The sequence below is a fragment of the Hylobates moloch genome, unplaced genomic scaffold, assembly GCF_009828535.3.
Source record: "Hylobates moloch isolate HMO894 unplaced genomic scaffold, HMol_V3 SCAFFOLD_13, whole genome shotgun sequence".
In the NCBI taxonomy this organism is placed as follows: Eukaryota; Metazoa; Chordata; class Mammalia; order Primates; family Hylobatidae; genus Hylobates; species Hylobates moloch.
The window spans coordinates 90,143,216-90,160,716 of NW_026652288.1; the positions used below are offsets into that span (position 1 = coordinate 90,143,216).

Sequence of the window (17,501 nt, forward strand, 5' to 3'; positions counted from 1 at the left end):
AGTATTATGTAAATTGCACCAATATTTTTGTTATGAAAGGTTAAATTTTTTATATCCACTTGTAGACAAACACTATGGGTATGTAGTAGCCATTTCTTGTTTTGTCAACATAGAGCAGCAATATGCTGCCATTTTTTTTCAGTTTTTGAATTAATTACCCTAGAGAGGTGATATGCCATACAGATCCTGAACTAATAATGGAAGTAACACCCTAGAAAACCACTTAGCAAAAAAATGGCCTGGGGGAAGGAAAGAAAAGGGATTAGTTTTTCTGACCCAGTCTAACATAGTATACTTTTGTTCTTCCTCATGTCTCACAGTGTTCCTTTTAACTATACACTCGTCACTGTATATATGTATAAAAAAAGTTTAACTCCTACATACTAGATGGAGTCACTTTTTTAAAAGATTGCTTATAATTGTTGTTACAGCTGTTCAGCACTTGAAGGGTATTTTCTAGAGCGTAGATTTCTTTTTCAGCTTTGTTGATCTTGGCATCCAAACAGTCACCTTCCCTTTGAAGTTCTTCTTTTTCTTGAGCAGCCTATGAAGTACAGAATAGAACTGGTTGAATAAAAGCATTTACTATGGGAAGAAATGCCTAATGGCCGTCTTTGGGGCAGAAAATAGTTGACTTGTGACAATAACAGTTTATCTCGTGGCCTACATACGGCACCAAGCATTTATTTCTTGCACTTGATTTACAGTGAAAGCCCAAATTATCAGGCCTTCAAAATATGGCACATACGATACAGAATTCAAAACCGTGATGGAAATGTAGTAACTAACCAAAGCTTATATAAAAATTTCCAGCAAAAATTGCCAAAGAGTTAATCAAGTATAAATATTACTGGGAAGAAAGGGAGGGAGGTTTGGTACTAGATATTAAATCAGAAGAATGTTTCTGGCCTGAAAGACGTTCAGGAACACTTTATTTCAAAATTGAGGAGTAAAAGAGGTAAAATGGCATGTATTTTGCCACAATTTTAAAAATAATTTTTTTTAAAAAAAGATCATTGTAATAAATGTGGCTGAAAAAGATGAAGTCTGTGAATTGCTAAAGACCAAAATTATTTCCTCTAAGAGTGGACATACTCAGTGACTTTCTACCAGGGTAATGCTGTTACTGGGCTAGGTTCTCTAGAGCTGTACCTAAACAATTCCAAAGAACGTCCTAAAGGCTGACATAGATAGTATGCATATAGATACATATATGTATGTATCTATATGCAAGAAAATTTTTAGTCAAAATCACTAATAATTTCATTTTAATTTATTCAGTTCTTAGATGTATGTATTTAAACCTGAATGTAGTCAATTAGAAATACAAAGTTTTTCCGGTTATTTTTATTTGTAAAAATTTATGGAGTACAAGTATATTTTGTTACATGGGTATATTGTGTAGTGGTGACTAGTGTACTACCCATCGTTGGAATACTGTACATTGTACCCATTAAGTAATTTCTCATTATCCATGTCCCTCTGATACCTCCACCATGCTTCTGAGTCTTCTGTGTCTATCACTCCACACTCTACCTCCATGTGTACGCATTATTTAGCTCCCACATATAAGTGAGAACATATGGTATTTGTTTTTCTGTGCCTGAGTTGTTTCTCTTAAGATAATGGCCTCCAGTTACATCGTGTTGCTGTAAAAAACAGGATTTCATTCTTTTTTCTGTCTGGATAGTATTTGATTGTGCATATATACCACATTTTCTTGATCCAGTCATCCATCGATGGACACCTCGGTCGAATCCACATCTTTGCTGTTATAAATAGTGCTGCAATAAACATAGGAGCAGAGGTATCTTTTTGATTTAATGATTTCTGTTCTTTTGTGTAGATACCAGGTAGTAGGACTGCTGGATCAAAAGGTAGTCCTATTTTTAGTTACCTGAGAAATCTTCATTCTGTTTTCCATAGAGGTTGTGTTAATTTACATTCCCAACAGTGTATAACCATTCATTTTTCTCCATATCCACACCAACATCTCTTGTTTTCTGTCTTTCTAATGGCCATTCTGATTGTTGGCTTTAATTTACATTTCTCTAATGATTAGTGATGATGAGCATTTTTTCATATGCTTGTTGGCCATTTGTTTGTCTTCTTTTGAAAAATGTCTATTCATGTCCTTAGCCCACTTTTTTTTCTTCCAACTTTTAGGTTGAAGGGCTACATGTACAGGATTGTTACATGGGTAAATTGTGTGTCATGGAGGTTTGGTGTACAGATGTTTTTGTCACACAGGTAATAAGCATACTTTCCCCAGTGTATGTTCTTTTCAGTTTTGTCCAAGATCAGTTAGCTGTATGTGGGTCTATTTCTGGGTTCTCTTTTCTGTTCCATTGGTCTTTGTGTCTCATTTTATACCAGTACCATTGACGTTTTGGTTACTATAGCCTTGTGGTATAATTTGAAGTCAGATGATGTAATCCCTCCAGCTTTGTTCTTTTTGCTTAGGATTACTTTGGTTATTTGGGTTTTTGTGTTGCATGTGAATTTTAGGATTGTTCTAATTCTGTGAAAAATGAAATTGGTATTTTGATAGGGGTTGCATTGAATCTGTAGATTCCTTTGGGCACCATGGTCATTTTACCAATATTAATTCTTCCAATCCATGAGCATGTAATGTTTTTACCTTTGTGTCATCTATAATTTCTTTCAGTGTTTTCCTTATAGAGATCTTTTACCTCCTTGGTTAAATACATTTCTAGGTACTGTTTTTGTATCTATTATAAATGGAATTGCCTTCTTCATTTGGTTCTCAGCTATATCATTATTAGTGTATAGAAATGCTACTGATTTTGTATCCTGAAACTGCTGAATTCATTTATCCAATCTAAGATTTTTTTTGGTGGAGTTCTTAGGGCTTTCTAGATGTAAGATCATACCATGTGAACACAGATAATTTAACTTCCTCTTTTCCTATTTGAAATACTTTTATTTCTCTTGCCTGATTGTTGTGGTTAGGACTTTCAGTACTATGTTGAATAGGAGTGGTGAAAGTGGGCATCCTTGTCTTATTCTAATTCTTAGGGGAAATGCCTTCAGCTCTTCCCCCATTCGATATGATGTTGGCTGTGGGTTTGTCATAGATGGCATTTATTATTTTGAGATATGTTCCTTCTGTGCCTGGTTTATAGAGGGTTTTGTCATGAAGGAATGCTGAATTTTATCACATTGCTTTATCTGCATCTATTGAGATGATTATATGATTTTTGTCTTTAATTCTGTTTATGTGATATATTTATTAAGTTGCATATACTAAACCATTCTTTCATCGCTGGCATAAAACCCCCTTCATCGTGGTGTATTATCTTTCTGATGTGCTGTTGGATTCAATTTGCTAGTATTTTGCTGGAGATTTTTGTGTCTGTGGTCTGTTTATATCAGGAATATTGATCTATCGTTTTCTTTTTTGTGTTGTGTCCTTGTCTGGTTTTGGTATCAGTGTGATACTGGCCTTATAGAATAAGTTAGGGAGAATTCCCTCCTCCTCAATATTTTGGAACAGTTTCAGGAGGATTTGTGTTAGTTCTTCTTTGTGCGCTTGGTAGAATTTAGCTGTTAGTACATCTTATCCTGGGCTTTTTTGTTATTGTTTGGAGATTTATTATTATTATTATTATTATGGATTCATTCTTGCTATTTATGTTATTGGTTTATTAAGGACTTTTGTTTCTTCCTGGTTCAGCGGAGGTTGTATTATATGTTTCCAGAAACTTATCTGTTTCCAGGAATCCATTTCCTCTAGGTTTTCTAATTTATAAGTTAGTATAGTCCCTGATGATCTTTCACATTTCTGTAGTTCAGTTGTAATGTCTCCTTTTTGTTTTCTGATTTTGTTTGCTTGGATCTCTGTTCTTGATTAGCTAGCAGTTTATCAATTTTGTTTCTCATTTGAGAACAAACTTTTAATTTCCTTGATCATTTGTAAATTTTTTTGTCTCTATTTCATTTAGTTTTGCTCTGATCTGTTACTGCTTTTGTTCTGCTAACTTTGTTTTTTTTTTTTTCCTTGTTTTGCTAATTCCTTGAGGTGCAGTGTTAGGTTGTTAATTGATGATCTTTCTACATTTTTGATATAGGCATTTAATGCTATAAACATCCCCCTTAGCATTCCTTTTGTTCCATCCCACAGGTTTTGGTATGTTGTGTATCCATTTTCATTCATTTCAAAATTTTTTTAAATTTCCATCCTGATTTCTTTGTTAACTCAGTGATCATTTAGTAGCATATTGTTTAATTTCCATATATCTGTAAAGTGTCCAAAGTTTTCTGAGCATTGATTCCTGGTTTTTCACTCCACTGTGGTCTGAGATTTTTTTTTTTAATTTTTTTGAGACTTGTTTTCTGGCCTAATACATGGTTTGTCTTGGAGATGTTCCATGTGCTTATGAAAAGAAGGTATAATATGCAGTCGTTGGGTAGAATGTTCTGTAGATGTCTGCTAACATCCATTTGGTCTAAAGCCCGATTTAAGTCCAATGTTTCTTTGTTGATTTTCTGTCTTGATAATCTGCCTCGTGCTGTCAGTGGGGTGTTGACCCACCATTATTGTCTTGCTGTCTGTTTCTTTATTTCAGTCTGGTAATGCTTGTTTTATGAATCTAGGTGCTGCAGTGTTGTGCATATATGTTTAGGATTGTTATATCCTCTTGCAGAAGTAATCCCTTTATCATTATATAATAACCTTCGTTGTCTTCTTTTATTGTTTTGATTTAATATCTCTTTTATCTAATATAAGTAAAGCTACTCCTACCTGCTTTTGATTTCCATGGAATGTCTTTTTCCACCCCTTTACTTTCAGTATATAATAAGGTGAGTTTCATAAAAGCAGCATATTGTTGGATCACATTTTTTATCCATTCCACCATCTATATGTTTTAATTGGGTCATTTGATCCATTTACATTCAAACTTAATATTGATATGTATGATTTTGTTCCTGTCATATTTTCAATTTTTATCTAGTTGGTTTATAAATTATTTGTTTTCTTTTTTTTTTCTCTGTGTGGTCATCTGTGTTTTGGTAGAATTCTGTTATGTTGCCAGTGATTCCTTTCTCTTCCTCTTTTGTGTGTTTGTTTTATAAGACCTTTGAGTCTATACTTTTGTGTGTTTTCATGATGGTGAATACTGACATTTTGTTTCCATTTTAAAACTCTTTTGAGCATTTCTTAGAGGACCAGTCTAGTGGTGAAGAATTCCCTTAGTGTTTGCTTTGCTGGGTATTTCTTCTTCCTTTATGAAGCTTATTCTTGCTGGATATAAAATTGGGGGCTGACAGGTATTTTTTTGTTTTATTTTGTTCTGTTTTTGTTTTGTTTTCCTTTTAGTGCTTTGAAAATTCTGTCCCATTCTTTTCTGTCCTGTAAGATTTATGCTGAGAAGTCTGCTGTTATTCTGATGGGGTTTCCTTTATAGGTGACTAGATGCTTTTCTCTTGCTGATTTTAACTTTTGCAGTTTCACTTTGACTTTAGACATTCTGATTACAATACACCATGATGAGGTATTGTTTTGAAATGTATTTTCCTGGGGATTGCTGGGCCTCTTGTGTCTGGATGTCTAACTCTCTTACTAGACTTGAGATGTTTTCATCAATTATTTCCTTAAATGGGCTTTCTAAACTTATTTCTCTCTCTTACCCGTCAGGCATAACTGATAATTTGTAAGTTCAGTCACTTTACTAGTTCCAAACATCTTGAAGGCCTTGTTCATTCTTTTTTAATTTGTCTGACTGGATTATTTTAAAAGACCTGTCTTCAAGGTCTGAGATTCTCTCTGTTGCTTGTCTAGTCTATTATTGACTCTTTCTTTTGCTTGTGTAGTCTATTTTTGAGTTCTTTTTAGATATCTCCTTGGTGAATTTTTTGCTCATACCCTGAATTGATTTCTGATTTCTTTGTATTGGTTTTCAGATTTCTCTTGCATCTAATTGAGCTTCTATCAATATTTTGAATTTTTCATCTGGCATTTCAAGGATTTCTTTTTGAGTGGGATCTATTGCTGAACAGTTGTCATACAATGGGTCACATTTCCTTGCTTTTTCATGGTTCCTGTGTCCTTCCATTGATAGATGCATATCTCATGTAACAGTTGCTTCTGCTAATTTTTTGAAATTGCTTTCCTAGGGGAAGATTTTCTCCTGAAGAAGTACGTATGTAGTTGGTGCTTTGATGTGGGCTGCCTGTGGTAATGTGGTCTTTGTATGATTTCTTAGGCAGTACACAGGGTCAGTGGTATCTGTGATTTCCTCAGTGACTTAAGGTATGGTTATTAGTTGAGCTTTGGTGAAGTTTTGCTGGGGTCTAGGATGCCCAGTAAGCCTGTCTTTGGGCCCCATTGGTGGCAGTGGTGGGCTGAGTGTATCTATTCTTAGGCCAGAGAGTAGCTTATACTGTCACTGGTGTTAGTGGGTCCAGGAAGGCTGGTTCTTGGGCCTCTGGGTAGCTTGCTCAGATGTTGGTAGTGGGAATGGTGGGCCCGACATGTAGGTGGGTTTTCAGGCCCCTGGGCAGCTGGTGTGATGCAGGTAATGGCAGTAGTGGTGGTAAAGCAACTCACTGGAACCCAGAAGGTCCATACTCGTGTTGCTGGTAGCTGCAATGGGTTGGACATGCTGGTCCTCTGGCCTGTTGGTAGTGCATGTGAGTGGGTGTCAGCTGTGGTGGTATTGGTAGGTTGAGTTGCCCCAACTTCAGACTCTAGCAGGACTGATCATGTGCCAACAGTGATGCACTGGGTTGGTAAATATCTGGGCCCCTGGATGGCATACTTGAGTACTTGGGGGATGGATTTGGGCCAGCAGACTAGTAGTCCTCAGGACCCTTGGTAGTACCTTTAGGTTCTGGCTGTGACAGTCAAAGGTGGGGTGGTTCCCAGGACACTGGCAGAATACTCAGGTATGGGCTGTGGTGGCTGTGCTATAGGCCTGCCACCAGGGAGGGTGCAACCTTTCTCAGGTGGAACAGCATGGGTAAGAAGCTGTAGGAAGTCCCACAGCAGCTATAGTGGGACAGCAGGAATCGTCACCAGAGTACATGGGAGTGCCTGGTCTCTTTTTTCACTCCTTGGATTGGAGACAGCTGCAGCAATGTCAGCCTGCACTTGGCCCAAATGTGGGGCACGGTGTAGCATTAAACTCTCCAAATGGTGCTGGCTGTGGCCTTGCAACTAAAGAGTGCAGGGTTCTTCTCAGGTGAGGTGCTCAGGTGGGTAAGAAGTTGTGAGGAGTGCAGTCTTCTCACACCTCCGTCTCACAACAGCCAGTAGCAAGGTCATGGGAATTGTCTTAGGGGTGCACTGGAGTGCTTGGTCACCCCTCTCCCACCTTGGACAGGTGGTAGCTGCAGTAGTGTTTCAAGGCACAGCCCAGCATTAAATTCTCAAAATGGCAAAATCCTAAATCTACTATGTCAAGAAACAGAATCCACTACATTGAAAAACAGACTTACATTGAAAAAACAAAAATTAACTTCTAATTGACAAGGTTTCTCCCAGCAGTGAAAATGCTATGGGCCCATGGCCAGAGAGGTTGTGGTTCCTCTCAGGTGATTTACGTGGGTAGGAAGCTGTGGGGAGTGCAGTCTGCTTATGTGTCAGTTTCACAGCAGCCTGCAGCAGGGCAGGGGGAATTGTAAAGATAAGTTTTATTAGTAATATTTCCATTCTTAACATTTTCACTGGCATTTGTTTTATTGTGCTTCAGAACATTAGTTACACATATTTTGTGATAAGTATTACATAATTTTAAAAAGTTTAGCAAAAAAAAATTGTAGAAATTATATCTAATTCCTTTGAGCCTCAAATTGGTAACCCCATTTCATTTGAAACATAATAGTATAGTGGGAGAACGAGCTGGAATGAGCCAAACAGATTTTAGTTGTGGACTACTGGGTCAGTTTCTTCATTTTTCAAATGAAGGAGTTGAATTTGTTCATTTTATGCAAATTCCTGATATAATTCCATGTATAGCTTAAAGTTCTAAAATTCTGATTCCATTCACTTCTAAATCAGAGATGATATATCTATCAAAAGTCCGTCCAACATTTTCAAGTAACTTAATTGGACAGTGTCATTAAATTACAGTCAGAACTAGGCTGTTTCCTTATAAAGACTAAGAGGAACTTGGAAATGAGATTTGAAAAATACTAGTCCTTCATTAGTTACTAATTATATTTTTCAGTTTGGCCTTTAAGGGTTAGATATTATAAGATACTAGAGTTGATGAAAAAGCCATGTATGCCCCATAGAACAAAGGCCAAAGACAGGAGCTTACTACAAGACCAAAGACGGGAGCCATGGGTTGAGCTGTGTCCCTTATAAGAAGATATGTTGATGTTCCAACCTGTGGTACCCCAGAAGGTGACCTTATTTGGAAATAGGGTCTTTGCAGATATAGTCAAGTTAAATTGAGGTCATTAGGTTGGTCCTAATCTGATATAACTGGTGTCCTTATTAAAATAGGAAATTTGGACAGAGGGAAAACTGTGGGAAGAGACACAGGAAGGAACACCATGTAAAGATGAAGGCAGATTTCAGGGTGATGCATTTACAAAAAAGATTGTCAGCAGACCACCAGAAGCTAGGAGAGAGGCATAGAACAGGTTATTTTTCATAGCCTTTGGAAGAAACCAACCCTGTCAACACCTTCATCTTGGACTTCTAGACTCCAGATGTATGAGATATATATTTCTTTTTTTTTTTTTTTTTGAGACAGAGTCTCACTCTGTCGTCCAGGCTAGAGTGCAGCAGTGCGATCTCGGCTCACTGCAAGCTCCGCCTCCCGGGTTCATGCCATTCTCCTGCCTCAGCCTCCCGAGTAGCTGGGACTACAGGCACCCACCACCACGCCTGGCTAATTTTTTGTATTTTTAGTAGAGACGGGGATTTCACCGTGTTAGCCAGGATGGTCTCGATCTCCTGACCTCGTGATCCGCCCGCCTCAGCCTCCCAAAGTTCTGGGATTACAGGCGTGAGCTACTGCGCCCGGCCTGAGACATATATTTCTGTTGTTTAAACCATCTAGTTTATTGTATTTTGTTACAGCAGCCCTAAGAAACTAATAAAAAGGGTCAACAAGCTTTGTCTGTAAAGGGCCAAATAGTAATTAGACTTTATGGGCCATTCAGTCTGTCAAAACTACTTCATTCTGTCATTGTAGCATGTAAGCAGCCATAAACAATATATAAATGAATAAGTGTATGTATTTTGTCTTCCAGTACTTATTTACAAAACAAGTGGTGGGCAGCATTTGGCTGGAGTGCATAGTTTGCTGAGGCCTCATCCACAACATTCAGAAAACACAACAGTGGTTAGCATTGCAATCAAATTCCTATTACCCACAGCCATAAACATAATATATGTATCCATCAGGAGAGATCCCTTTGTAGATAACATAAGAAGAATAAGGGAAGGGAAAAAATTTTGAATTGACTAAATTTAAATCCCAAATCTACTACATCAACAAACAGAATCCACTACATTGAAAAACAGACTTACATTGAAAAACAGACTTATATTGAAAAAATAAAAGTTAACTTCAAATTGGCAAGGTTTTCCCAGCAGTGAAAATGCCAAGGTACTATTTTCAAATAGTTAAAAATTCTTATACAAATATGAAATGAACATTTATTAAAGGTTTTATTCAACTTGTTAATGAAGAGCCAATAAGATATTTAGACTATTTCAAAGAAGAATATGGAAACAGATTTTATATTATAGACATGTCGAATCAGAAATGCTGAAATGAATTTGCTGGTAGATGCAAAACATATTAATATATTTTAGTGTAATAAACTTCAATGCTTGGGTTATCTTTTCTACAGAGGGGGGTTGTATTTCTACTGGTCAAAATTCATTTACATTGTTAGCAAGAATCACTTGTGTTACTATCAGTTGTCTGCAGGTTATCATCTATACCTACAGAGTTGTAAAGTAAGTCAGTAAAGGGTCGAAGGTGTGCACTCCTATAGAATCAGATAATACCTGGAGGGCCCACTAGAAAATGCCAACACTTTGGTATCACCATGCACTGGCATCATTGCACCCATGGTTTGTTTTTCTCTATTTTTCAGGCCATAATTTTTCCTGATATAAGCTAGACTGGGTTTAGTTATTATTTAAGTTTCATTTTTACACATCTGAGACTTGTGAAGTGTTATCAGTAAAAAGTGTAAACATGCTATACAACAACAACAACAACAAAATTGGAATAACTGTGTGGCAAGCTGTGGATCCCAGAGAAGATGGAAGATAAGAAATATGGCATCAGGACATTGAGAAAGTAACTGATAGCCTCAATTCATTTAACATAATCATTATTCTGATATTTATCCAGCACTTTCACTGTAAACAGAAGGAATATTCTTTATTCATATAAAACTTGCTTGTGTTCCTATGAGTTAGCTTAATCAGCATCATCACAGTAATAATAATAACTAACATTATTGAGGACTCATTTTGTGCCAGACACCATCCCAAGGGCTTTACATGTATTTTACCTTTTCTCCCAACAAAAGTAACAATATTACCCTCTTCATTTTCCAAATGAGGAAACTTAGGCCTCACATGGTTAAGTAACTTATTCCTGGTCACCTACCTAAGCAGTGGTAGGATATGGACGAAGGCACACTTAACACCAGTACTTTTAGGTAACCCATCACACCACTTGTTAGAGAAACTTAATTGGAATTGCAACATCGCCCTACTTCCCAACACCTAAAAAATTAGAGCCTACCCTTTATCCTTCGGGAACTTTTACAACCTGAGAGGAGAAAAGTCCTGTTTGGGCAGAAGCCTGAGGTATTACAGACTGACAAGTTATAAGAAAGTTTTGAGAGCTGGGACTGATTTCTCATAGGGAAGGCAGAATCTCAAGCAAAGTGACAGGCATACCATACTTGCTGCATTTGTTAGGGGCAGATTTGAAGAAGAGCTACAGGAGAAAATTTGGCCAATTAAGTTGGTAGAAGTCAAAGGGAGAGAGCATCCACAAGAGCCATTCTCTGAAGGTGTGAACTGGAAGATCATCTCACCCCTATTTATGTACGGTACAGGGAAATTAGTCAAAGTTCCAAGTTCCATCCCTTGTTTGTAGCATTTTGAGTAATTTCCTAGACCTTTCTGTAAAGGAAATTACTCCTGTTCAGGGTATTTTCTACATAGGAAAGATGAATATAGCAGTGCTTAGAAAGAGAATAGCATTCAATTCCACATCACTTAATGAATTTCCTCTTATGGGTTAAAGATAACCATGGGATGACGGACAACTGTCAAACATCAGAAAAAAACAGATTCACCTGGTCTGTCTCCCTATAATATATTATAGGGATATATGGGCAGGGAAGCAGCCCTCTTCCTCTCTGAACAGCTGCCATAACAGGACTATAATGGTAAACTGGAGTTTAAAATTCAGAGGTGGTGTAGCTCCAAGAAATGCTAAGGTCCAGCCAGGGTGTGGCATAAGAGTGGGTGGCTATAGTGAAGTAAAGGAAAGCTTTAAGCTTCAAGTGTTGAACAGGTTGTCACATGCATTCCAAAGACACTTAGAGTGATAATAGGTCTTAAAGAAAAAGATTATGAATCTTGACTAGGGGAAATGACATGCTGCAAATAATAGCAAAAAGAAAAAAGTGTCAAAGAATGGTCAAGTAGAATGACCTGAACTCAAAAGAGGAAGACTTCTGGAGCAAGTTCACAGTAAGTTTTGGGAATCAGAGGGCAGTGCTTGACCTCACGGACTAGAGGTATATAGAATGAACGGTGCTCTCAGTATCTCCATTTAGGAATGAATGTTTTGGCCTTTGTTAAGTGTAATAGTGGCCCTAATTAAGTGAAATAGTTGCTAGATTTCATGGAGGGAAAGTTGCAATATTGTTGTCTTTTTAATTCAGCGGATTACGATAAATGAGTTAACAAAGAAAACTTCATACCATCACAACTGTGAATCAATTAAAGTTACCTTTATTACATAATAGGCCTGTGTTTTCTCCTCTTCTCCTTCAGGAGGCAGCATAACAACAGTCAGAATTTCATATCTATTCTTCAGCTTCTCAATTTTACTTAGCCGCTCGTGAAACTCAGTGCTAATAAGAAAAAGAAACACTGAGAAATGAATAACATACTTTAGAATTTTTAAAGGACTATCAAGTGTTCTTATTGAAGACGTTTGGATTTGTGTTACTACTAAAACAGGTTAAATTTGTTCTCACGTTTTAATAAAAGGACTTATTGAAGACATTTGGATGTGTGTTACTACTAAACTCAAACAGGTTAAATTTGTTCTCACGTTTTAATTTAATAATTCAGTGTGAAGGATCTGATATTTACCCTGCTTGAACGCTGACAAGTTAGCCTGCCACAGTTTCATTGTGTCTTTTGCTGGCAGAAGACACAATCCCTGTTTCAGAGACAACAGACTTTATTTCTCATGACACAGCAAGTAGCATAAGATTCCTGTTTGATTGGTTCCCCTTGCTCCCTACGTCCCATGGGAGCAAGAAGGGGCTCAAGTGGATGCTGCACACAGTAGATTTGCATCACAGCTGAGGAATCTCAAGCCTAGGTAACCCAAATATTTAGCAAACATGCCTAACTTTTGCTCCACAGGAGATACTACCTCTAGTTTCTGAGGCTGCTTGCTATTCAAACGTCTTTTAAAAGATAGTCCAAACAAGGCCGTTGAGAATTGTCTCCTTAAGCTGATTAGCAACTTCAGCAAAGTCTCAGGATACAAAATCAATGTACAAAAATCACAAGCATTCTTGTAGACCAATAACAGACAAACAGCCAAATCATGAGTGAACTCCCATTCACAATTGCTTCAAAGAGAATCAAATACCTAGGAATCCAACTTACAAGGGATGTGAAGGACCTCTTCAAGGAGAACTACAAACCACTGCTCAATGAAATAAAAGAGGATACAAACAAATGGAAGAACATTCCATGCTCATGGGTTGGAAGAATCAATATCGTGAAAATGGCCATACTGCCCAAGGTAATTTATAGATTCAATGCCATCTCCATCAAGCTACCAATGACTTTCTTCACAGAATTGGAAAAAACTACTTTAAAGTTCATGTGGAACCAAAAAAGAGCCTGCATCGCCAAGTCAATCCTAAGCCAAAAGAACAAAGCTGGAGGCATCATGCTACCTGACTTCAAACTATACTACAAGGCTACAGTAACCAAAACAGCATGGTACTGGTACCACAACAGAGACATAGATCAATGGAACAGAACAGAGCCCTCAGAAATGATGCTGCATATCTACACCTATCTGATCTTTGACAAACCTGACAAAAACAAGAAATGGGGAAACGATTCCCTATTTAATAAATGGTGCTGGGAAAACTGGCTAGCCATATGTAGAAAGCTGAAACTGGATCCCTTCCTTACACCTTATACAAAAATTAATTCAAGATGGATTAAAGACTTAAATGTTAGACCTAAAACCATTAAAATCCTACAAGAAAACCTAGGCAATACCATTCAGGACATAGGCGTGGGCAAGGACTTCATGTCTAAAACACCAAAAGCAATGGCAACAAAAGCCAAAATTGACAAATGGGATCTCATTAAACTAAAGAGCTTCTGCACAGCAAAAGAAACTACCATCAGAGTGAACAGGCAACCTACAGAATGGGAGAAAATGTTTGCAACCTACTCATCTGACAAAGGGCTAATATCCAGAATCTACAATGAACTCAAACAAATTTACAAGAAAAAAACAACCCCATCAAAAAGTGGGCAAAGGACATGAACAGACACTTCTCAAAAGACATTTATGCAGCCAAAAAACACATGAAGAAATGCTCATCATCACTGGCCATCAGAGAAATGCAAATCAAAACCACAGTGAGATACCATCTCACACCAGTTAGAATGGCCATCATTAAAAAATCAGGAAACAACAGGTGCTGGAGAGGATGTGGAGAAATAGGAACACTTTTACACTGTTGGTGGGACTGTAAACTAGTTCAACCATTGTAGAAGTCAGTGTGGCAATTCCTCAGGGATCTAGAACTAGAAATACCATTTGACCCAGCCATCCCATTACTGGGTATATACCCAAAGGACTATAAATCATGCTGCTATAAAGACACATGCACACGTATGTTTATTGTGGCACTATTCACAATAGCAAAGAGTTGGAACCAACCCAAATGTCCAACAACGATAGACTGGATTAAGAAAATGTGGCACATATACACCATGGAATACTATGCAGCCACAAAAAATGATGAGTTCATGTCCTTTGTAGGGACATGGATGAAACTGGAAAACATCATTCTCAGTAAACTATCGCAAGGACAAAAAACCAAACACTGCATGTTCTCACTCATAGGTGGGAATTGAACAGTGAGAACTCATGGACACAGGAAGGGGAACATCACACTCCGGGGACTGTTGTGGGGTTGGGGGAGGGGGGAGGGACAGCATTAGGAGATATACCTAATGCTAAATGATGAGTTGATGGGTGCAGGAAATCAACATGGCACATGGATACATATGTAACAAACCTGCACATTGTGCACATGTACCCTAAAACCTAAAGTATAATTTAAAAAAAAAAAAAAAGAGAGAATTGTCTTCCAGAATTCAGATTCTTGAATCTGTTAGTTACTCTCTCCTTTTATTTCAGTAAATTTATATTTTATGAGCTATTTTTTAGAACTTAATACCAGTAATCTTAATATATGCATGGCAATATGGAGAGTGACTCAACTGCCTGCTACAAACTCATGAAAGCAAGCTATCTAACCACGGTGAAAAAGAAATACTCAACCTACCAGTTTTTCTACTGCTAGAGAAAACTTATGGTAAAATATATCTAGTGTCATAAGTTACAGTTTTTCTTTAATTATCACTCATTTCCTCAGAAAATATTTACTCATCCTTTATGTGATCATAAAAACTTGCTGGACTTCAAGATTGTGGACCAAGCATGGTATATTACTCTTCCTTTCTAAAATAAAAAAAGATTTTAAAAAAAAGACAGCAACATAGCAGTTTTGAGAACCAGAAAGGTACAATAATTTTTCATGAATTCATGGAAAACAGATGGGGTAAGATTAATGGAAAAAAAAATAGATACACACATGGAAGACCACTGCAGAAGCAGGAGCTATTTTCCACCAAAGAAGTCTGAAAAAAATCCAAACTCAGAAATAAGAAAAAGAACAAGAGTGATCTGTGAGGCTATAATAAACACCTCTGGGCCATTCCCCTCAACCCCTCAAAACATACAGAAATGTCAGGAATACTTTCTGCTCCAGTGATAACCAAAAAGTTACCACAGTTCCTAGCATGTATGTTGAAGCTAGAGAAAGGTAAAAACATGAAGTAATTCTAGGCTTCCCCCAACAGTGGAAGTAAATGAAAAAGAAAGGCAGTTCTACTTAGGAATGAGATAAAGTCTTCATCACTCAAAATAAACACCTCCTAACTTTTTGTAACCATGAAATCCTAACCCTGTTTAATAGCTATTACACTCTTTACAGGACAAACTAGCTCAGAGTCTACAATCAGCCCTCCCATTTAGAGGAGCGATCTGTTGGAGAAAACCAGAGATCCACTTAATTGCAGAGGAAACCCTTACCAGTTAGCTACCAATATCCACCGATTAATAAGCATTTATTAATAAATATTAACAGAAAACAAAGGACCATTAAACATTTATGGAAAGCAAATGGCAAAAGTGAACAAAGAACAGACCTGACACATAATGCATAGAAGACGATGTTCAGTCTTCTAATTAGTACCCTCTGAAAGAGAAGAGGATATTGATTCCAGAAACACCCATAAAACAAGATGGGCTGCTATGAAAATAAAAGACTAATGAAAGAATAACAGTGCTTGCAAATAAGTTTTCTTTTTCAATGTAAGAGCAGTGAAGAATAAAGATTTAATGAGCAATCTGGAGAGAGAGACAAGGGGGGAGATTAGGCAGAGGAGAGGAGAATAGGGAGAGAGAAAGAATATCTGAGAAAGCAAAATACAAGTAGAAAAAAGAAATCTGGAGGACAGACCTAAAAGGGCCAACCAACATCTAGTAAAAATGAGCAACAAATGGAGAAAATAGAGGAGAGTATGATGGTAAGAAAAAAATTAAATAGAAAAATATTATCCTGACCTGAAGAAAGACTTGAATGAAATAACTAAAAGAGACCACACAGAAAGGAATTCAGCCCCTCTTCCCTGGGAACCCCTATCCCCTGACTCTTCACCAGGCAAGGGCCCCAGCCGGTGACCACAGAACAGTTGCTCCACCCATGGCTGAGCATACCCACCGGTAGTGGCCTGAAGTTTCCTGAAGAGGCTCCCAGAGGCATAGGATAGCCCCTCCACCACGACCACAGCAGCACTTTTATCCCTGCTGCCCTTGATTTGGGGAAAAAACCTGAGGACTATGCCTGAGCTTACAGCACACTACAGTCACCATGCAGAGAAGACGCCACTCTCTTCTCCTGACTCCCTTAACTCCTTGCTCCCCAGCAAGCCACAAGCTCACACCAGCAGTACGCCACCCCACCCCACCCCACCGCACCAGCTGAACACTACTGGTAACAGCAGCTAAATGTTTCTCAGAGGTAGAGCCACCAGGGGCAACCAAAAGCTTCTGCTACTGGCTCTGCAGTGGTACTACCCCAGCTATCCTCAGATTAACTAAGGAGCAGAGACCCTAAGTGCCTCATCCGTATTTGCAACAAGCTGCAATCCACCCAAGTAGAGGAAGCCAGTCCATCTCCCATGGATCACATAAACCCCCACTGCTCATCACCAGGCAGGGTGTCCCCAGCTTGGGCCCATAGCACAGACTTCCTCATCCTGGGTTTATTCCACTCAGTGATTGCTGACCTGCACCTCTCTGGGATGAAGCCGTCAGGAGACAAAAGACCCTCAGCCACAACCACTACTAAGGTACCTTATTCTGCTGCCTCCAAGTTGGGAAAGAAACATAAACCCTGAGATCACCCCAGAGCTGTGATGGGCAACCCAGTAGCACCAAGTCGTGATCTACAGCCGGCACTCAGGTGAGAGAGGAGCCCACACAGAGCATTGAGAAAGAGCATGACTGTGAGGAAATATAGAGGAGCCACACAGCCAAGCAAGAGCCTACCTACTGACCACCTAAGCACCACCTACTGGATCACACCCCAAAGCTTCAACACCAAAAATAATTTCCTAACATATCCCCCTGTGCAACCAAAGATAAGTCAGCTACAAATAAAGACCCCACACAAAGCCTTGGCCCTGTGAAAACATCCAGAAAAGAAATCTGTTGACTGTACTCAGTCTACACCACAGTTAAAGGAATAACCATTGTATTAGTCCATTTTCAAACTGCTATAAGGATACTACCTGAGACTGGATAATTTACAACAAAAGAGATTTAATTGACTCACAGTTCCACATGTCTGGGGAGGCCTCAGGAAACATATAATCATGAATCATGATGGAAGGCAAGGGGGAAGCAGCATATTCTTTACAA

At 38.2% G+C, this 17,501-nt stretch overlaps 1 protein-coding gene across 2 annotated transcripts in view; it reads right to left on the bottom strand.

The window, feature by feature from the left end:
- Positions 1–17,501, bottom strand: part of CCDC39 (coiled-coil domain containing 39) — a 68,238-nt gene that overhangs the window by 5,700 nt on the left and 45,037 nt on the right. For both annotated transcript variants that reach the window (XM_058426473.1, XM_032174054.2), the window contains 2 exons: positions 11,970–12,093; positions 385–544 (listed from right to left, as the gene is read on the bottom strand). In XM_058426473.1, the coding sequence (XP_058282456.1) occupies positions 385–544; positions 11,970–12,093 (284 nt within the window). The remainder of the gene's footprint in view (positions 1–384; positions 545–11,969; positions 12,094–17,501) is intronic.